The following is a 23,178-nucleotide window of genomic DNA, read 5'->3' on the forward strand; positions in this document are numbered from 1 at the left end:
GCTTAGACAAAATAAGGGGATTCCTCGAGCGCCGAGAGAATGAAGTATTCACCAATGTGACTTTATTAGTAGTTTTTTCACATTTCTATGAAATCTATTGGTAGATTTTTGTAGTTTCAAAAATATCTTTCCAAACTTGGCCAAAATGGACAAGGATTTTTTTATCAACGCCAGCATCTTCAACTCCTGTTGAAAGACAATTTTGCAGAGCTGCTCTTACAGTTACGAAACCCTGCAATAAGTTAGGCGACAAATCTATAAGATGCCTCATGTGTCTCAGATTCTGGATGGAAAATTATGAAATCAAACAAAGCCTTGTGGTTTCTCAATATTAAAAAACTTTATTTTTTTATTATTTTTCATTCTGTTATGATTTATAGTGATTTAATTTATGTTTCTATTTCAAAAAAGTTGATATTTTCGGTTATTTTATACAATAAGTTCAATAAATAAGTGTTTTCTGCAAGGTTTCTTCTCATTTCATTATTTTTCATTGATTTGACACTACACAATAAAACTGCTAAAAATCAAGTAGCTCAATATGATTCAAATACTTGATAAATACTTGACTTGACTTGAGATCAAGTCAAGCTCAAGCCAACTAGCTTGAAAATCAAGCCAAGCCGTGAATCCCTAATTACTGTTCTAATACCTTTCTCTTATTCATTCTGGAGACCAATTGAAATAATCTTCTGATCTCATTACAACTCTCTCTATGGAAACCGTCTATCATGTGGATCTTTTCGTTATTTTCGAATACATTTTGATAAAATATTTATAAAATATATCTAGATTCGAATTTTGTAGAAATTATTAAGAAGCATAGAAATAATCAGATTGACGAAAGAACGCTGCTCTTGATATGGGAAGTTCTATTTTTCCGTGCTCATCGACAGTTCGAAGCATAGAAATATTTGACTCTTAGATAAAAAAAAGGTTTTCGACCATTTTCTTTTATTTATTACGATATCATATATTTTTGAAACCAGGAAAAATTAAGCTTTCAAAAAATGAAACAGAAATCATAACTTTGGGTCATAGCTTTGTAAATAAAAACCCTGTTAAAAAGATGAGCACGCCACTATATTCTACGTGAAAAAGTGTCTTTAATGTTTTAATTTCAGAGCTCTATCATCAGAATTAGCGGAGATCTAAAAAATTTTCGATATCGCCATTTTTCCAATTTTCGCTTATAACTCGAAAACGAAAGAAGTTGGCCAAAAATGAATACTACCCTTGTTAGTTTCTCAGAAAAAGAGAACGAGAATGGGGTATCAGATTTTGTCTTTCTCCTCTGGTTCAAAAGTTGTAGTGCTAAAACATCGAAATTTGCCCAGCCTGTACAATATTCGGACATAAGTTTGTCAAATGTATGCTCTGGAATAGTCCAGTCCGAAATCCATATATTCGGCGACAATTCCAACGAATTCCGATTATCTATCGCAATCAATAGTGATTCCATTCATGGGGAGACAAAGGAGGTGAGATAATTACTGAAGTAATTACGAATTTCTCAAGAAAGTGCCGGGGAGCAATTTGTTGAACAATGAAATTAAAAATCCTTTCGGAAGACTACGAGTTTCCTCGTTCGTGTTCTTTCTTTTAACTCGGCCAGATGTAATTGTGAGCAGTAAATGAAAGGAATCCAATTCCGGCGTGTCCATCGGCGGAAGAATTAGGAGGAAGCTGGAAATCTCTAATGGTTCTCATTCAATTATCTGTTCATCAATTTCTGGCCGATCCCATTTTTAATAACGGATGTTTTGATACGTGTATGTTGGTTATCTACCCTAATTGTTCCATTGAAGAGTCTAGGGAAGCACTATGTGGCGTCAGCAACTTTTGTTCTCTTTTTCTTGCGCCAATTTGCACCTCCAGAAACCCGGCAAGAACAATTCATCAGTCTAACCTTATGGATTGCCGGCTTCAAATTCAAAACTTCAGACATTTGCGAGGAAAAGATAATTGTTTTCTATGGTTGTGATGCAACCACAGAAATGAAATTTCGCACAACTTCAGGGACTATGATAATTTGTGCAAAGTTTCATCACAATCGGATGAGTACTTGCGGAAATTCAGGCCATTTCGTGTCAAAATCGATGGTTGTGCAACCACAGAAATAAAATTTTGCACAACCCTTCGTTGAGGAACTGTGATCATTACTGCGAAGTTTCATCACAGTCGGATGAGTACTTGCGGAGATTCAGGCCAATTTGTGTCAAAATCGAAAATTAATTTTCTGCTTCAATATGAAGAAATCTGCAACTAAGACTCTTCGAACGCTCTCAAATACCTATGGTGATGCCGCTTTTAGTGAAAAAACGTGCCGAGAGTGGTTTCAACGCTTCAAGAACAGTGATTTTGACGTGGAAGAGAGAAGTTTTTCGAAGATGCAGAATTAGAGGTATTACTTGATCAAGACTCGTGTCAAACGCAACCAGAATTGACAGGATATTTGGGAGTGACGCAACAAGCCATTTCAAAATGCCTGAAAATCATGGGAATGATTCAGAAACAAGGGAATTGGGTGCCGTACGAGTTGAAGCCAAGAGATGTTGAACAGCGTTTGTTTGCTGAAGGTATTTCTGCATCGCATTGCACTGGAGACGAAATATGGGTTCATTACGATAATCATAAGCGCAGAAAATCATGGGGATATCCCGGCCATACTTCCACGTCGACGCCAAACCGAATATTCACGTTTCCAAGGTCAGACTCAATATGTGGTGGGACCAGCTCGGCGTAGTGTATTATGAGTTGTTGAAACCGACTGAAACAATCAAAGGCGATCGTTATAGCCGTTCGAGCCGAGTATTGAAAGACAAACGTTCGCAATACAACGAGAGATATGAGATAAGTTAGTTTACAGCATGACAATGCTTGGCTCCATGTTGCGAAAGTGGTCAAGACATACTTGGAAACGTAGAAATGGGAAATTCTACCACATCCGCCGTTTTCTCCAGACGTTTCTTCCTCGGACTATCACTTATTTTGATCAATGGCACACGCCTGGCTGACCAGCTTTCATGAAGAAGTAAAAAAATTGGATCGATTCGTGGATAGCTTCAAACCAGTACGCTGCCCGAAAGATGAGGGAAAGTAGTATCCAGCGATAGACAATACTCTGAATCGCAAATGTATAACCAGTATTTTTTACAATAAAGCCCAGAATTTCGGAAAAAAACGGTGGAAGTAAAGTTATACGCCTGTGTAGTTTTTCGTTAAGTACATTTCTAGAGTAATTCACAAGACTCGAAGCCTGCGTTAACTGAAAAATTCCTTGATGGCAGCTAGTCTGGTTGGATAAAATGAATCACCGAAATGTTAATCAGATCGCATCAGGCAACAATTATGCATCGACAAGCCGTACTTGAGCAATCAAGTGGCATCAAGAATTCCCGCAATCTGAACCATTTACAACCACTAGGAGTTAATTCACTCCACCCCCTTCAATTTGGTCCATACTAAGCCGAATATTCTCGCTTTGTAATTAGATTTCAGCGATAGTATCACTTATTTCGCGAGAATTTTCATTAATATTCATTTCGCTATCAGGTACGAACTTTTGTTTGTTGAGAGGTAACTCGACGTGGATGAACGAAATTTCCAATTCTTTTTCAGGAAGTTATTTGAACTTTCCATTTTTCATATTATGCAATCGTAATGGATGACTAAGTGCTGTTTGTATCAAATTTTCTTTCGGTTGAATTTTGTGAAAAAATGAAAGTCATTACGGTATTTGAAAACAGTTGTGGAAAAAAAAGGTTCATTCAATATTTTCCTTCATAAACATTTCTTCTCATCGAAGAAAACTGAGATTACCAAAACCAATCAGGGAATTTTGGAGATTTGTTCGCACTTTTTGTTGGGATATTATTTCATCCCAGGATTAGGGCAACTCAATGGTCCCTACCTTATGCACCTCCACACATTCGTCGTGCCTTTTAAAAAAAAACCTCCACAATTAATTGAAATTCTTATTTCAGTTTTTTTATTTGGCTCAGAGTAATTTATTCATTGAAAGAATTTTTGAAATTTCGATATTCCAATTGATAGCACAAGGTATATTTAGGGATTCATCAAGCCAAGCTCCTGAAAAATGATATACTTGAAATTGACTTGTCTTGATTTTAGATATTTATTGCTTTACTTGATATCAAGCTACTTGATATCACTTGAGCTTGATATGCACGCGTCGCACGGCATATATTTCTGCAATCTCGTGCGCGCTCAGACTAAATACGGGGATTCCTCAAGCGCAGGGAGACTGAAACATTTGCCAGTGTGACATTATTAGTTGTTTTCTCACATTTCTATCAAATCTATTGGTAGATTTTAGTAGTTTCAGAAATATCTTTCCAAACTTGGCCAAGGATTTTTTATCAACGCCAGCACCTTCAGCTCCTGTTGAAAGATAATTTTCCAGAGCTGCTCTGACAATTACAAAACCCGCAATAGGTGAGGCGACAAATCTGTAGATGCCTCATATGTCTTAGATCCTGGATAGAAAATTATGAAATCAAACAAAGCCTGGAGGTTTCTCAATATTAAGAAACTTTTTTTATTATTTTTTATTTAGTTATGATCTATAATGATTGAGCTAGACTTCAATTCAAGTCAAGCTCAAGCCAAGAGGCTAGGTATAGTGTTCTACAAGGTCTTTGACAGATGATAGCTGCACTCATGCTGAATCATTTAGTTTTCTATGAACATGAGTCCGATTCGTTTTCCTTCAGAAGTTACAAGAATTTGAAAAAATTAGTTTTTTTTTTGAAATTAGCAATATGTTTGAACTCCAAACATTATCAAAATATTCAATGCCAAATCCATACAGACGCAGCTGGTAAAAATAATGAAATTGTTCGACCATCAGAAGTAGAATCTTGATGCAGTGAAAACGTAAACCAAATATCAACGAAATACATATCTGCCAAAGTATTGTAGTTATGACTTTTTTCTGAAAAATGTACCATCCTATATCTCAAAAGTTAGCACATTTAAGACATAAGTATAAATAAAGTTATTTTCTTAAAAAGGCTCTAAGAATCCCTCTCTTAAATACAAGGAACACCCTGTAGAGGTTCCAAACTACCATTAAAAAACCAAACTTCGACGTCAAAGGAGCTTTGTTCAAGATAACAGAACTATTTGTGTGTCCAATTTACTATTATGACGATGCATATCGAGCTGTTTTGGAACCCGTTGAAAATAAAAATCACCCACTTTACTTCTCGGAGACTGAACTTCAGAATTTATTCTCGCGAATATCATGGATAGTGATACGAAAAGTTCCCGAAATTTTCTACATATTTCACGCGTTATCGAACCATTCGACAGAACTTAATAAAAGTCAACGGATTTATGAGTGGAACGTCGATACCCGGAAGTTTCTAGACTATTAGTTACAGTTATTGAAAATGAGACTGGGAGTTATCTTACTGCTGTCAAACTGAGGAAATTCACATATGAAACTAACACTCTGAAGATAGTTAACGTTATGCTCGAAATATTACTGCTGAAATATGTGATAAGTAATATCGATTTCAGATAATTCTCTTGATTATTCGAGAATACATATCGGAAGGAGTGTAATTGACAGTATAAACAATATTATTGTCTTATTTATTCACATCCTCATGGACGTTCCAGAATTATCTAAATTAATTTGAGGGAGCAGTAGGCTATTGATTGAGATAAGCTCCTAAATCCCGAATAATAGGTACCTATTATCACGTGATAAGAAACGAACTCGATAACAATTAAGTCAATTTACAGTGAACAGGTGTTATTTTCCTTCCTTTTGGTTTTGTTGCCAATTTAAACAGATTCTAAAAGTTACTCACTAAACGGCCATAATCCATTTTTGATATAATGTGATAGAACCTATTTTTTACTTAATGGACTCTTTATTTAATATCAACTCTACATGTTTCGCCTTGTTAGGGCATCTTCAGGAGCTCTACAAAAAGTAAAAAGAAATGGACATGTGATCTCCTTGCAACAACAAAATGGGGACTCACTTGTCAAAATATACAGGTATCAAGTATCATAATAGTTTTTGTCTTTTCTATTTTTTACAATATCAAAAGGACTGAACAAAATTTCCTAATTCTAAAAGGTTTTTCATTTCATTTTGAATAGTCCACTCTGGTCAGCTGTCATCTTTTGACATTAGACAAGTTAAAACGACGCCATTAGTAAAAATGAAACGATATACGCTTCAATAACGCATTGAAATTGTTAGAATAGTAGTTTTGCAGTCTCAGTTCACAAAACTAAAGCACTTTTGGGTCGTCGTGAAGCACCTTCTCGGACGGCAATAATGAAACTAATAATGAATAATTTGAGCTCTTGGGGCAAGTTAATGATATGAAGAATAGAAACCGTGTGCGTCGCTCAAGATCATTACTGAGAATATTGCTGCCTTAGCCCGTAGTGTTAACGTAAACACTTTGTCCATTCTTCGTCAATATTTTCATTCCACAGACTACATTACACCGTATTTTGCATTAAGACCCAGGTTTTGAGGCTTTTGGAATTCCATCAAAACAAAACCCAAGCATGTCGATCACCAGCAACGCCTATTGGTGTCTGATTGGGTCCTTGATATACATCAAAATTACTGGATTTTCATCGAAAAATCATCTTCAGTGTTGAGGCTCATTTTCGCCTCAGAGGCTACGTTGATAAGCAGAATTGTCGCATTTGGGACCCGGAAAATCCAATAATAATTGTTGTAAAACCTCTCCATCCTCAAGGAGTCTGTTTGGAACGGTTTGGTTTGGCTGGAACAAGTAAAAAATCGCAATATTGCAAGAAGAGTTTCTTGGTTGTGTTATTTCTCGAAGGTGATCCTTCTATCTTGCAAACTGAGACACTAGCTGTCTATAATTGCGCCCAAGAGTGTCTCAAAAAAACCTCGATGGGGCTCATATTTACATCACTACGGACAGCCAGGCAACTCTGGATTCATATATCAGGAGTCTCTAATGAGATGGGAGAGCCGTTATACCATAAAGCAACTGGCCAGAGGATATAAAGTAACACTACTATTGGTACCAGGATAATATGGTATTGAAGGAAATGAAGAATCCGGTGAACTTGCAAAAAGGGCATCAAGGTTAACATCTGTTGGTCCTGAGCCCTTCTTTGTGCGTGGGAAACACCAATATAAGCTGTCCAACAGCTGTCCAACAATGGAAGTAAGACAATAGAAAAACCCTCTGAAGAAACACTCCGGGTCTTGATCAGGCAAAGAAATTTGTGGTGCTTTCACCGACACAGGAAGCTTCAGAAGCTACCACGAGCTGCGCTTCGGGTAATGGTGGGACTGCTGACACGACACTGTCGCTGCAAATAGCTTTTGTACCGCATTGGTAAGTCAGTAGATGAGATCTGCAGACTCTGTGGAAAGGAAGTAGAAACAGCCAAAAGTCCGGGCCTGACTGGCCTAAGAACGACTACATGGGAGAGTCAGCTCTGGCTCTGGATACTCAAGAAGTAATAGGTTTCTAAGGTTCCGGGGTTTTTATGTGTAAGTAGGGTTATGAACAAAAAAGAAAATTGGTCGCAGTTCCCGGATAGCTTACAGAGCCGTAAAAATAAATAAATAATTTCTCGAAGAGGTGATCGCAATTAGCCTTGTGATTTCACACCTTCAAACTCTTTTCTCTGGGGGTCACGTGGAAGATGAGGTATATGCCAATGCTCCATTAATGATTCACTATATATTAAAGGTGGAATTAGTGAAGTTGTCGAGGAGATTCAGCCGCAAATGTGGTCATGAAATATTTCATGAAAAGGATATTCTGCTGCAACTGTAGCAGCCATTGGGCTGATATCGTTTTCCATTGTTAATGGCATACCTTCCTCTTCACAATGAAATAAACATCCATCAATTTCCAGAATATTCAGAATTTTTTAATCCAAATAAAACCTCACATTGGAAAACCCTATATTTCCGTATTTTTTATAATGCATTAGTCAAAACGCAGTTGGGTTTTCGGCCTCTGATTCCAAAAGTATTCATGTTTGCCCGATTTTCCATCAGGCTCCCAGGCCATTTCCTTTAATCCTTCCTCCTCCAATTTCAATCAGCGTCCATCAAAAATGTTGCCACCCAAACTCGTCGATATTCGATTTGCACGCCCCTGTAATCATCGCAGCAAGTCCATTATTGAGAGGCGTTTTGCGTACGTTGTGTTGCAGAAGGGGGGGGGATTAGCATAGTGACCGAACATCGCACACACAGTCTCTGAGGGGGGCCCTCCTTCGTGTGAGCCGAACTGTTCTTGTGCCCCGCGCGCACACACGCAATCTAATAATGGAGAATAGCGATCAGCGTAAATCAATTTTGATGAGATTATATCGAAACGTGCAATATGAGTGTTTGGGGATGGCTGTGTCTTTATTGAGACGATATTACGTCTCGAGAATAGGGCGGCGTTGTCTGATCAGCAGGTGTCGGATACGTGGGGCGAAGGGGAGATGTTGTTGTGTGAAAGAATAGGTTGCTGAGCTTATATTCTGTGGTGGGGGGTAGTCTGCGTTTTCTTTTTCGAATATGGACGCAAAAGGGTTGATGAATTAAGTAACACTGCACTCGATAAGCCAAGGGCCCTCGCTTGGGCTTAACCAGTAAAAACACATTTACTCCAAAATTCCTCTAACGTTTCAATATCTTTTAGAAAAATTCTTGAAAAATAGGATGTTGGCAATCACTTCTACAATAAAGTAAAATTCCTTGCCCTGGAGTAATCTTTCGAGGTCTGCAAAAAGCCAGTTGTTCATAAGACCGGAAGTGCTGGTCAGCCAGTCCGTGTGTCATTGACCGAAACAAGTGATAGATTGCTTTTGCCGTTTTTTCTAAAATTAATTAGAGGCTTTATTGTAAAAAAATTGTTATACATTTATGATTCAAAGTATTTTCTATTGTTGTCCACTACTTTCTTCCATCTTTCGGGCAGCGTATGAATCCCGCGTTGAAAAAACTGGTCACCTTTTGGAGCGATTCACGAATCAATCCAAATTTTTACTTTCTCATAAGACCGGAAGTGCTGGTCAGCCAGGCCGTATGCCATTGATCGAAACAAGTTATAGTCCGAGGGAGCAAAGTCTGGAGAATATGGCGGGTGGGGTAGGACTTCTCATTCAAACGTTTTCAAGTATGTCTTGACCCCTTTTACAACACGGAATTGAGCATTGTCATGCTGTAAAAGCGCTTCATCATGTCTCTCGTTGTATTGCGGCCGTTTATCTTTCAATGCTCGGCTCAAACGCATTAATTGCATTCGATAACGATCGCCTGTGATTGTTTCAGTCAGTTTTGACAACTCATATCACACTACACCGAGCTGGTCACACCAAATACTGAGCATGACGTTGGAACCGTGAATATTTATCGATGTGGAAGCATGGCCTGGATATCCCTATGATTTTTTGCGTTTGGGATTATCGTTATGAACCCATTTTCCGTCTCCAATCACAATACGATGCAGAAATCCTTTTCGTCTTTGCTTTCTTTCTGTATTTGTCTTGCAAGCAGCTGTTCACAAGCAAACAAACGCCGTTCAACATCTCTCGGCTTCAATTCATACGGCATCCAATTTCCTTGTTTCTGAATCATTCCCATGACTTTCAGACGTTTTGCAATGGCTCGTTGCGTCACTTCCAATGATCCTGCCAATCCTTATTGCGTTTGACTTGATCAAGTAACACCACCAATTCTGCATCTTCGAAAACCTTCTCTCTTCCACCGACATGCTGGTCTTTCGGCGTCAAAATCACCGTTCTTGAAGCATTGAAATCGCTTTCGGCACGTTGTTTTCACTAATAGCGGCCTCGCCATAAGTATTTGAGAGCATTCGAAGAGCCTCAGCCGCAGATTTCTTCGTATTAAAGCAGAAAATTAAAACCTCCAGCAAATGACGAGAATTGGGCTCCTAAGCTGATATATTTAGTCAAGAATAACTTTATGATGCAGAATCAAATCGTCTAATATTTCGATGGCGTTATGTTAACAAATACCTAAACTTATTGTATGACAATCACGATCTATTCATTTCGACTACCACTTACCGCTACAGTCATCTATTGCAAAACGGCGGAAGCAAAGTTGTACACCTAATACCTACGAGAAATTGAAGATGCTGGCATCCCAAAATATCTAAAGATACTAAGCTTCAATCATGCGGTTCCTATGGTAATCTTTCAAAGTTAGTCTTCAGAATAGAAGTGGAAAAGGCATCTCTGCATTATTATAACTCTATAAGATAAAGAGATGAAGGATATAACGAAGCCTTGTTCAAAATTCGCAATGTTCTCATTTCGTCTTTCCTTCCGGTATAGCTTCTAATTGCCTCAGAGGAACAGGATGCACTGTTGCGAATCATTCCTTATCAGAATGTCTGAAACACAACCGGCTGATTGTCATTCTCCAAGGCGAGGCTCGACTTTTGCGCATCCTCGCCTTTTTTTCCTCTCGCATCTTCCCCATTAAATTCGGTGACATCACCTCTTAAGCCCGAGGATGGTGGACCGCATCTTGAACATTCCCGGGGCAAAACTGATCCAGCGAGATAAGGAACTAAAGCGGCCGTTTGTATACCGTTCATTATGACTGGTACAGATCTCGCCGACGCTCACATGTCGACCGACGAGATGTGGGATGCACTTAATTGGGGGATAACAATAAATGCTTCTGTGTTTCGTCTCATCTTGATTTACTGGCGCTCATTATCTGTTGTTATAGGCGGTGTGTCGCCCCGTTCGCAACGCACTGGTATGTTTACAGAAGTTCCTTTCTCCTTCTGGGCGGAAATCACACGACAAGATTATCACCTTGGGGTTGGGGATAATTGCGAGGGAGTCTGTTCGATACGCGGCGTTTGTAAATAATATATACTCGCGTATATAATGAACTGAGTCAAGCTCGTAACCCCGCGTGTTTGTGTTGAGATTTGGAGCAATGCAGTTTTTCGACTATTGTCTTAATGCTGAGATCGACTGAGTGAATTAACGGAATAGTTTTATTAGGGGTGAAAGTTTGACCTTTTGGGGCGTAACAGAATATATAAAAATAAATAATATTCTATTAAAGAGTACAGCATCTCCATCTTTTTTATTGCCATGAGATATTAATTATATCTTGCGGATATTGAATAAAACTCTTGGTAGTAGTGTAGTAGCTTCCAATTATTTCTGAAATATAAACTGAAATCACAAATTTGCATTTTCAGCTCTTTCAGCTTATATGGTGATCCATCTCAGCATACATTTTCTCCATACTCCACAATGAATAATTTTCCTTTAATCAATTGTAAGGTGATATGATAATTTTGAATGCTGATACCTCATACAGTTCAGCTACCAGCTATATTGATCTGTCGACGATGTAGAATCTAAAAGTTAGTTTGTGAAATCTGTGCGAAAGCTCATATTGAACAAACAGATGGTCCTTCAAACTAGTGCAGTTCAACGGACGCAGAATAATGGAAAAATAAAATTCTGCTAAGCGTTTCAATATTCTGCATAGACTATTTTACTCCTTCCATTTTCAGTGAGAAAATTCCTGAAACCAACAAGTTGGTTTTAATATATCTCAAATCCAAAATAGCATATGAGATAGATATTTGTCAAATAGTCGACTAAAGATCGCATCATAAACGTTTTTGTCGTTCATCCATTCGAAAAATGGGCCACCAAGAATGGAATAGTTCTCAGGTTCCTGCTCAACAGACACTTCTCCTCAGATCGAAAACAATTCCAGAAATAGAAGACTACTCTTTTGATATGAAGAATAAAGGCATACAACTTCACTGCCGCCGTTTTTTTTTTCCGAAATTTGAAGCCTTATTGTAAAAAACTGGTTATACATTTATGATTCAAAAAATTGTCCATCGCTGGCCACTACTTTCTCCCATTTTTCGGGCAGCGTACGAATCGCCCGTTGAAAAAACTAGTCTTCTTTTGAAGCGAACCACGAATCGATCTAATGTAAATCGGTTTTAACAGCTCATAATTCACTACGCCGAGCTAGTCCCACCAAATACTGAGCATGGCCTTCGAACAGTAAATATTAAGTTTGGGTGTCGACATGGAAGCATGGCCGGTATATCTCTATGATTTTCTGCATTTAGGATTATCGTAATGAATCCATTTTTCGTCTCCAGTCACAATGCGATGCTGAAATCCCTTCCATCTTTGCCTTGCAAGCAGCTACTCACAAGCAAACAAACGCCGTTCAACATCTCACGGCTTCAACTCATACGGCACCCAATTTCCTTGTTTCTTAATCATTCCCATGACTTTCAAGCGTTTTGAAATGGCTTGTTGCATCACTCTCAATGATCCTGCCAATTCTTGTTGCGTTTGACACAAGTCTTGATGATGCAGACACAAATCGACTAATATTTCGATGGCATTATGTTTACAAATACCTAAGCTTATTATATGATATGTTCGATCTATTGCAAACCGGTGGAAGCAAAGTTGTACACCTAATATTTAGGGAACACCACTGCACAGATGAGTAAAGAAAGGTTTTTCAAAGAATACGATTGGCTAGGGAATCAAAGCGCAAAAAACTGCACACTTTCCCAGAAAAGAAAATCAAGTTCCAAAACTTTTTCGACCGAAGAGTTTTTAAAGATTCTGAATTGTTACGATGTAGATTTCTCCATATGTGCTCTTCCGAATTGGCTTGTCGTTGCAATGGGGTAGCTAATTACTCAATTTATTACTTCCAAAAAAAGGATGGTCTTCCTGAGATTTTTGGTATGGATGTCGTGTTTGAGTCGAAATTTTCTTACTTTTGGGGCTGTTTTTTTTTCAGGAAAGAAGGCGAGCGAATCACAGTAACCATTGGAAAAATATTTTTTCTTGAATTGTTGTTTATTTAGGGGCAAGAGGAAATAACATAACTTTCATGTTTACAATATTTCTTTTTCAATTCATTTCAGAGAAAATGGTGGTGCTAAAAACGATAATCTCAGAAAGCTCAGAGAACCAAAGCTCTCCTCATTCAACCTTAAACATCAATTATAATCCCTATCACGTATATAGAATCACCAAAATTTTCTTCGTACCGCCGCACCAATTGCGACAATTAAATATTCAAATTTCTCCCCTGGACAAACAACAACAACAAATCAAAAGAATTACTCAATCAATTACAGTCAATTCCATTAAATCCTGCACGGTGGAATTGAACTCAGTCGAAGCGTTACGGTGTATCAGAATGTGCCCATCACTTACGATAACTATCTAGTTCTTCCACTCATCACGAAAAGCGTAATAAATGGGAATCTTCATAATAATGAATTATTGCCGTTACAGTGGATACTTATTAGCACAATTACTATGCATAGGGGCGTCAGTTGCTATTATGCATCAATGTTTAAGTACGGGGATCGTGACCGGGACAAGCCAACTGGTTCTGAAATCTATTTTATTTATGGGTATAGTTCGAACTCTCTAATTTGTTTGATTTCTTGGAACCTGTGTTTGTATACCGAAAAAGATTATGAGCTACCAGCGGCAGCTATGGCCAGGGGCTTTTGTCGCGTGGAAGGTGATATTTGAGGAACAACTTGATGGATTGTTATTATTCGACGTTCCCCAACGTCTTTTGTCAACGAGATTTTCGTGACCAAAGAATAAAGTGAGGACTATTCTTCCCAAACTTAATGTTACGATATTATTTTTCTCCCATTAAATTGGATGGTAACATCCGTCAATTGTTGAATTTCCACAGTTTTCTCTTGAGGAAACAATAATACTTTTGCCATTGCGTGACCAAGCATATCTCGGATAGGTAATGCCGAATAGGAAAGATATCCAATAAGGATGTTATTAAAGCTCGACTCGAAAATTTCAGGAATATCTTCAATCTTTAGCTGTTTATCAATTCACGAAATTGTAACTTTCATTGGTCAATTTCGAACAGATTTTATAGCTATTGCATTTGTGTCCAGATATTTGTTCAATGTTGAATTACTGTCCTACCAAAAATTCGGCTTTCGTTTCTACTCTCAATTGAAATCTTAAACTATAATCGAATTCTGATGCGAATTTTAGAATTTCATATAAAAAATAGGACATTGTAGAACAAGTAGTAATGTAATAATTGCTTAGTTCTCCCATTTTTTCAAAGCATTGACTTTATGGTGAAAATGCTCAATGCTAAAAGCTACACTCAGGAAATTCTGATATATATATGATGAGCTAATCAAAGGGAGCACCCAACCATATATTCATTCTGAATAAGGTACGTTTAGAACTTTTTGGTAGCCTTCATGATGAATTATATAAAATGAACTCGCTTTGCTAGCCGAAGGGGCTCCGCCCCTTGGACCCCGTCACTTTGCCAATAGATAAAATTTTTTTTACACCCAGGATCTTGAGCTGATTTAAGACGATCTCGATGGAGGGGTACTCCATATATCTTTTCTTTCTCAGGACCTACCGTTTGGCTCCTGCTCACATGAAAATATTTGATGCAATATACTTTTCATTATAGTTATGGTTGAAAGAAAGAGTATCAAAATTTCTATCATCGAAGAAAACATCAAACCTCAAAAGTCGAGATAATAACTAATCAAATATGAGATTGTGACCCTCAGTAGATTTTTCGTGGTGGTACTTTCAAATTGCCCACAGAGGAATGAGACTTGAATGTCAAAATAATCCACAACACACCGTATACTCGAAAACCGCGAGGAAAATCGAAGGTTTGGAAGTTTTTCTGGGACTCCGAGAAGATTTCGAAGGGGGTCTTTTTCTTGTCATTTTTGTCTAGATGGTCCCGTTCAGAGGCTGCGATTTTGTATACCTACATACCTGAATTCTTAGTGGAAAATCTATATCTCATAAAAAATAATTTGAATTATATTGAAGTTTTTGGATATGAGTTTCTTATGCCGTCTGGAATAGATTTAAAGTACCACTTTTTCCTCGAATATTCAGATAATTAGAATTGTAAGCAAATAATGGGAATACATACATCATTTTACAAAATTCAGCAAATTTTTTTAAATCTGCTCAATACACATGAATACACAGGACATTGTTTCTGTCGGTCGTACACAACAATTTTGGTTAAGGCTGGGGCAGATTTACATCTCTAAATAGGCATGGGGGTGGAAAACTTATTATTATTTGACTGATGAAGAATCCATGCACAAATTCAATTCTTTCCGGACGTAAACATGATTTCTCTCTCGAAATTTGCAGGTAAGGTTCGGACCTCAAATTGCCGGGATAAGTTCGTTAATGTACAAAATATGACCGTATATCAACTTAACTTATTTCGGAATCAGCCTTTAATATTTCTGAATGGAAAACTCATCAATTGATTCTTTGTCATCTTACCTTGAAATACCTAAATGTAGTGGAAAAAATTGAAATATCTCGAAGAATCTTTCAGTATTTTCAGATTAAGTAGTTTTTTTTTTAATTTTTAAGCGTAAGATCTTGCTAACTGGTTTTCTGTGGAATTGTAGTAACTATTATGTTACTCATTGTAAGGAAAACACCAGTATTTCCCATTCAGAACCTCAACCACGTACAGCATAAAAAATATCCTCATTAACCTCAGCGAAACATAAATACCCCAACAAGTGAACACAACGAATTCAATTTCACGCTCGCTTTACCCTCTATGAAACAAAACGAAACGAGGTAAATTCTGCAAACTCACCATTCTCAACCTCCCCCGGCGCTGCAGCATCCGCTCCGTGCATCAATAATAAATATCCTAAGAAAAGCACCAACATTTCGACACTCCACATAATTAACCGCACTAATGAACAAAGTCTATGGTCATAACGCACAGAACAACGTCGTTGGATGAAAGGTGAAACGGGACCACAGAGTCGTCGAGAGCACCTGTCAGTCGGATGCGAAATTTTTAAAGGTTAGAGTTGCTATTCATCGCCCTCGGAAAGAGATCACCATGCGAACATGCTGCTCGGAAAACTCCTCGGCACGATTTGAGATACGATAATCGAATAAAGTTCTCACGGTCCTCATCAAATGTCGGAGAACGTGACGTTGCAAACGTGATTTCTGGTATCTCGCAGCATTTTCGAACACGCGAACGGGCAGACCTGTCACGGCGTAGTGGAACAAACGGACGGCACGGCACTGCAACCTACCCCGGCCTGCTGCAATTGTCCCTCTGTGTGTTGCAGTTATCAGGCGGCGTTGTACTCGTGAGTAGTAAGAGATCGGATCTTGCTCATCGAAGGGTTATTGATGATCGTGCTGGTTGATTGCGACGATTGTTTGGACGTCGACGTCGACCTGTAACAGAAACGTATGAAAATTAGGGCGTTTGAGGTGTTGATGAGTCGGTGGGATATTCAGGTTGCTCTCTGTGCTGCTAAGGTGCATAGAGTACATGGTGTCGACACTTAAAATTAAACGATTTGACTAGAACTGTCAAAAACGGGGCTCTGTGCTGCTGAGATGAATAGAATTCATGGTGTCAACACTAGAGCTGTTAAAATTGGGTTTATGAGTATTTCTTTCTGTGAACTAAGATGTCTGAAATACTGGTGTGTACACTGATTAATTCTGATGTCTAGGCTCGACATAAGTCCCTTATCTCTTTTCTTTCTTAAGGTGGCGCTATACAAAAATCAACCAATCAACAGCATCATTTCAACCTCAAAACGCATTGACAGAAAGACGACGTGAGCGCAGCCATTAGAAACGATGCGGAAATCAAGTGAAAAGGGACTAATACCATTAAAATCCAATCCAATCTCTTCAATCTTAAGGTTTGTCAAGAGTAAGTGAGCACACCAGTATTTAGACATCTTAGTCGCTGGGATATTCAGGTTGTTTTGTGCTACTAAGGTGCACAGAATACATGATGTCGACACTAAAACTGTCAAAAACTGGTTTTCATAACAATTTCTTTCTATGAACGATGATATTTCTAAATTCGACAAATGGAAATTAAGACATCTAACAAATTCGTAAAAAACAACACGGTAACTGCTAACTCAATTGTGCTTTGGAATTCAATTCAATGAAATTCCTTCTTGGAAAATCGAGTTAACGTTTGGAAGTGAATTGAAATTATGCTACATATTCAGAACCCAATATCATGTTTAGGATTTTGAACTAAAATTTTTTGTGTGAACTATTTATCTACAGGAATGTATTTTCACTTTTCATTCCAGTTAGAACAATTGGATTAACTGGGAAGTTTTTAGAGAAAGAAGGCTTTGTTTGAATAATACCAATTACCTCACTTTGTATTGTAACTCTAGGAGACAAAGTTTTAGCTTCTTTATGAAATTATCGATGAATAATTATTAATCCATAAACCATGTTGATTTGTATGGTATGATATTCAAATAATTATAAGGCCTTAGATAATGAAAATTGTGAAAAATTAAGGAAACGTAACTACGTTAATTTTTGTTTGTGAATACAAACTTTACTTTATATGTCAAAATTAGAAAAATTGCATCTCAATGACAAACAATTCAAATGAATAAATAATAAATTCCTCAAACACAAATTCATTCATTTGAATTGTTTTTCATTGAGTTGCGATGCAATTTTTCTAATTTTGACATATAAAGTAAATACTTTTTAAAACTCAGTAAAGTTTGCAAACATTTTTCACGCAAAAAGTCAAATATTTCACAACTGTTGAGAAGTAGATATATTTCGCAATAAATGGCTAAACTATTCCTTCAATACCATTGAGTTTGATGTGCTACATATTATGAATATTTAAAAATTCATTCGTGAATAGAAAAATACTCATTACTTTTGTGTTCACGTCATAAAACAAATCTTACTGGCCATACACTTTTTCAACACACAAATTTCTATTGTTATCAGAAGAAAGATATATTATTGTTGAAGCAACAGAATTGTTGTAGATTTTTCAATATTGAATGACACATATCAGGAATGACTCATTTGTATTTTATAACAATGCTCCTTAAAAGAGACTAAAAATGCAAAAATGTGTATTATGTTAGGGGTTATAACCCCTATACCTCCTGTTCTCCCTTGAGGAAAAGTACATAAGGGGGGGAAACTGGCTGTTTCCATCTCTTACCATTAAATATTAAACGAAGAACGCATACGCAATACAATATACAACACAAACCTTGATTAAATAAAACAAAAAGTAACCCTCTTCCATCAGACAACATTCATTGAATCGCTTTTTTCAATTTTCTGCAATCAACTTTTGATAGTCAACAGCCTGCCTGTTGGATTCTATGGAATTTTTTACAGGAATTGATGTACATCCTTTATTTGATGACACTAGGAGAGCAAAATTTGCCAAACTTTGGTTTTCAGCAGGTAGATATAGAAAATAATAAATATTCTGCTTATAATAAATTTGACAATTAGGAGAAATATCGGATTCCAATTATTTAAATTCGCGTATTTAATCAGGAATCAATGAAATAAATATATTTCATTCAATATAATATACATTCATAACGATATAGTAAAATTGTGGATTTGAAAATATATCACAATCCGACAACGTATCTAACCATGTTGGGGACATGTAAAAATTGCGTACACTCCCTCTATGTTTGATACTCTATATTTGGTACATACATTTACTTACTGAGTCATGGTCAACCTCAAAAATTAATATACAACACCATCGAACAGATTAATAATTTTCAGCATATCAATGGACCATTCTCGAAAATCATTTCTCTATCGGATTGAATCAGATGATAGCCCTTCTCAGAAACTCAAATGCTCCTAATACGTTCATATTTGATACGGTTATGCCAACTATATAGACCTGAATGAATAAGGAAATGGATCATTAGCATCATACACGTTTTCTACATAATGATGACCCCGCGAATGTTACAAATTCATAAATGTATTATGACGTCGTTAGTCAACATAATGTTCAATAGGTACTGCCAAGTACGTGCGTGGGTATAATGGTGTACTGCAATGAACCTGCAGCTATCAAGATTCAACAAACGACTCTTATTAGAGGGACGCAACGAGACACACACAGGACAAGATTTATTGAGCCAATTAAGAAACAAGGGAATAAAGAAAAAAAACCGAAATAACGAATCAGTTACCACCGTTCAAAAGTTTCATTCTACGTATGCCAAATCACTTTATGTCTCTTGCTGCTTGTACTCATTACATGTCGCATATTTTCATTGCTAAGAATAAATCTTTGCAGTTTTACATGATTAAAAAACATTGAATTTATCTTTCACAATTTCTGGGTGGCAAATGACTCATAATGGACCCTTTAACTCATATGTATGAGTTTTTAATATTCCACTTGAAAATCTCTTATCGGATATTCAGACGAAATCAGAGAGATACGAGTATAAAGATTGTAGGACAAATCAACAGGTGATATTCCGAAATGTTATTGTGTGCAAGGAAAGATATGAGAACAAAGGTCTCAGAAAAAGAGGAATTTTAGAAGAATCCAACAAAACAAACAAAGGCACAAAATAACACTTTACTGAATAAGGGTCTAACCAGTAAAAATATAATTTTTTTCGAAATTCTACTTTATTCATCAACGATAAATGAATTTATTATTTAACGTTGTCACCTTCAAGAGTGATACTCCAACGGACGTCTTACTATTCTTTTTCTGCAGAAACACCCGTCTTTTCTATTGAAGAAGGCTTCAAGCTCTTTTTCAACATTTTTTTTTCGGATGATAAAAGAGCACTCTCTGTATAGGTGTAGTGATTAGTTTGCGTATTTATTCACAGAATAAGCTGACATATTTACATTGAAGGTTTTCTTCTTCATCCAAACAAAATTTTTTCATCATTCTTTTTAACCAAAAGTTGACGACGCAAATATTATAATTCAATAAGAAAACAAAAAAAAACAGAAAGGGTTAATGAATGTTATAGTTTCCATTACATTCATTTGAAGTTAGGCTTGGTTAAGTGAGCAACCCATTCTGAAAAAGAATCTGAAACTGAATGGATACCTTGGAAACCACCATAAAATTTAGGAATTGCACCAAATGATCAATGTTTTCTTCTACGCGACACTTACATGGTGGACTTTCAATAGAATGCCATTTGAAAGGCATACTATTGCAACGACCATGGCGATTTAAAGTACAGTACATTGTCCTAGGTAGATTAAAACCTAGAACTTTCTTTGAAGTTTCAACGATTAGCCTTTTGTTGAAGACATTACAAGAACTCCATTCCTAACGCCAAATTTCCTTGTCACTTCCATACATAGTATTAATCCATAAGTTTACGTGACTATAATCTGGTAGTTCTAGAATCAGGTAGATAAGATTCAATTGAAAATAAGTTCATATAGAAATGAAATTTTTTCCAAGATTTCTCGACTGCGACCTATCTACGAATAGGACGCTGAAGTAATAAGCGATAGCACTGATAACCAATGTAAAGGTGTGGAGATAATAAGGGGTGTTTTTTTAGAGCTATTGAACTTTAAATTGCAATAAAACAACGATGGATTATTCGATTGACATGAATTTTATTCATCCGCAAGATAATCTTGTGACATTACATTTTAAATATGACGGCATATGACGGCTGGCTCGGATGTAGTCCAATCTGGACGTCCAATTTTCGATGACTTTTTCCAACATTTGTGGCCGTATATCGGCAATAACACGGTGAATGTTGTCTTCCAAATGGTCAAGGGTTTGTGGCTTATCCGCATAGACCAATGACTTTACATAGCCCCACAGAAAGTAGTGTAGCGGTGTTAAATCACAAGATCTTGGAGGCCAATTCACAGGTCCAAAACGTGAAATTAGGCGGTCACCAAACGTGTCTTTCAATAAATCGATTGTGGCCCGAGCTGTGTGACATATTGCGCCGTCTTGTTGGAACCACATCTCCTGGACATCATGGTTGTTCAATTCAGGAATAAAAAAGTTAATAATCATGGCTCTATACCGATTACCATTTACTGTAACGTTCTGGCCATCATCGTTTTTGAAGAAGTACGGACCAATGATTCCACCAGCCCATAAAGCGCACCAAACAGTCAGTTTTTCTGGATGTAACTGTGTTTCGACATACACTTGAGGATTAGCTTCACTCCAAATGGGGCAGTTTTGTTTGTTGACGTAGCCATTCAACCAGAAGTGCGCTTCATCGCTAAACAAAATAAAATAAACGTAGTGCGCGATACGTATTCCGCACAGAACCATTATTTTCGAAATAAAATTGCACTATTTGCAAGCGTTGGTCAGACGTGAGTCTATTTATGATAAATTGCCAAACCAAACTGAGAATAAATCACATGACAACTGTTAAATCGGTCGTCATCTTGAACAGTAATGCCAACTTAAAGTTGTATACCTCGAAAAAAAACACCCTATATGTCGATCTAAGAGTTACTGTTACTGGTATCGTATTGAAAAATTAATCAGATCCTTTCTGAAAGATACCTCTCATCACGATAGTCCTGACTTTTAGTGCAGTTATCTATAATCGAAGACGTAGTGGACAGAGCCGTAGCAAGACAATTACAAAAGGCTTAATGGAAGCAATGGAACGTACGTAAGCCGATTTAGGGGCGAAAGTAGGGCAATTTAATGAAATATCAATTGCTTTTATCTGGAGACAAAGCATATTGGGGATGACCCACTTCGTCCATTGGCAAGAGAAACGGGAGTTGAACATACTTTTGCCGCAGATATTACTTCTTTCGCTCGATATTGAAACTTTTGAAGTATTTTTCTCTATTGCCCTTTCTGAGGTCACGGATCGACGAGAAGATTCCTTCTCGATTGTATTTTTTTTTGTACTCCACTTTTCTGATGACGAAGTTTAAAAGATGGTTGATTAGAACACTAAAAAAACCATCATATAATTCAGAATATCGGATTGGCAGAAATCTAGGTTGAGAATTCTATCATTGAGAGTGAATAAAGATAAACCAGTTTTGCTGTTTTTAGAGCTCCTCAGTATCACAAATCTCTGTTGGCTTATGCGGCATAACAGGGTTATGTGATATGATGAGCTCTGGTCTATCGCTACTCACCTTCGATGACAGCACGTGTTTCTAGATTTTTGCTGATCTGAACAAACTCTGAACGTTTGTTGAAGCGTGTTTCTCTCCAAGATTGAGTGAGATAACCTACTGAAGACAATTAACATGAGAAATGTCAAAAATTATGCAGAATGGTGTTATTATAACCATTTCAAATTGTACCATTCCTACTGGGAAATACATAAGATGATCCAATAGATCATAGCTTGTTAGATCTGCAGATCAGTGATGGAATGCTGAATTTGTAGAAGAAAACCTGAGTTGGAAATTTTCGATAGATTTATAAGCCTCACTTTTTGGTTATTTCATATATTGTATGAAAAAGAAGGAAATAATAAATCATAGTGCAAAGTTCACTACGTTTCATTACGAATTATTTGGAAGAAGGCAGAAAAAATCTGGACGATTTCAAATAGTTTTTTTCGAGAAAGTCTGAAATAATGAATCAAAAGTAAGATTCCTATCCAGACAAGTCCCAGTGCCATTCCTAAGATATTGTGCTCATTTGTACCTCCATTCATAATTCACTTTGATGACCACGTAAAAAAAAACAAATAAAAGATGCGATATTCTTCTTCGCTTTTCTCCTTCAAAGTCTCCGCAGTATTTTCAGTTTTCCACTTCCTCCATTCACTATCACGTCTCAAAGCAGCGCTTTTCATGGATAAAAAAATCTGATAGCAGCTTCCTTGTCACGTGTTTGAGCCCAGGTTCGGAAAAAGGTATCCGGACTCACCGGATTTTTGATAAATTATTTTTGCGTGCTGTTGATATCCCAGAATTCCAAGGCAGACTCGGAAGACCCATAAACGACGGTCAACCATAAAAGAAGAAATCCAATTAAGGTTTTGTCATGTACAATCGGGAGACGCATAAAACTTGAGGGGTTACTACGGTAACTGCCGTCGACAGATAAATTTCACAAGGGGTAGAAAGGGAAACTTGGAAAATCGGTTAAATGTACCATTGCGGCATGTTCGGAAGATGCCGATGAAGTATTCATATGAACTTTGCGCTAGTGGTCAGATTTCTCAGTTGCAGTTTTCAAACTGAATATAGGAGATTTTTGATTCATAAGCTTAAAAACATTTGAAATTGGAGAAGGTGTAACTCAAAAAACCGTCATTTCTCATCACT

At 37.1% G+C, this 23,178-nt stretch overlaps 1 protein-coding gene across 1 annotated transcript in view; it reads right to left on the reverse strand.

Annotated features, from left to right (window-relative positions):
• The window catches only part of LOC123674115 (discoidin domain-containing receptor tyrosine kinase B-like), a 408,546-nt gene that overhangs the window by 316,995 nt on the left and 68,373 nt on the right, over positions 1-23,178 (reverse strand). The window contains exon 2 of the mRNA XM_045608987.1: positions 15,698-16,302. Within this exon, the coding sequence (XP_045464943.1) occupies positions 15,698-15,788 (91 nt within the window). The 5' untranslated portion in view covers positions 15,789-16,302. The remainder of the gene's footprint in view (positions 1-15,697; positions 16,303-23,178) is intronic.

The sequence above is a fragment of the Harmonia axyridis genome, chromosome 2 (genome assembly GCF_914767665.1).
Source record: "Harmonia axyridis chromosome 2, icHarAxyr1.1, whole genome shotgun sequence".
In the NCBI taxonomy this organism is placed as follows: domain Eukaryota; kingdom Metazoa; phylum Arthropoda; class Insecta; order Coleoptera; family Coccinellidae; genus Harmonia; species Harmonia axyridis.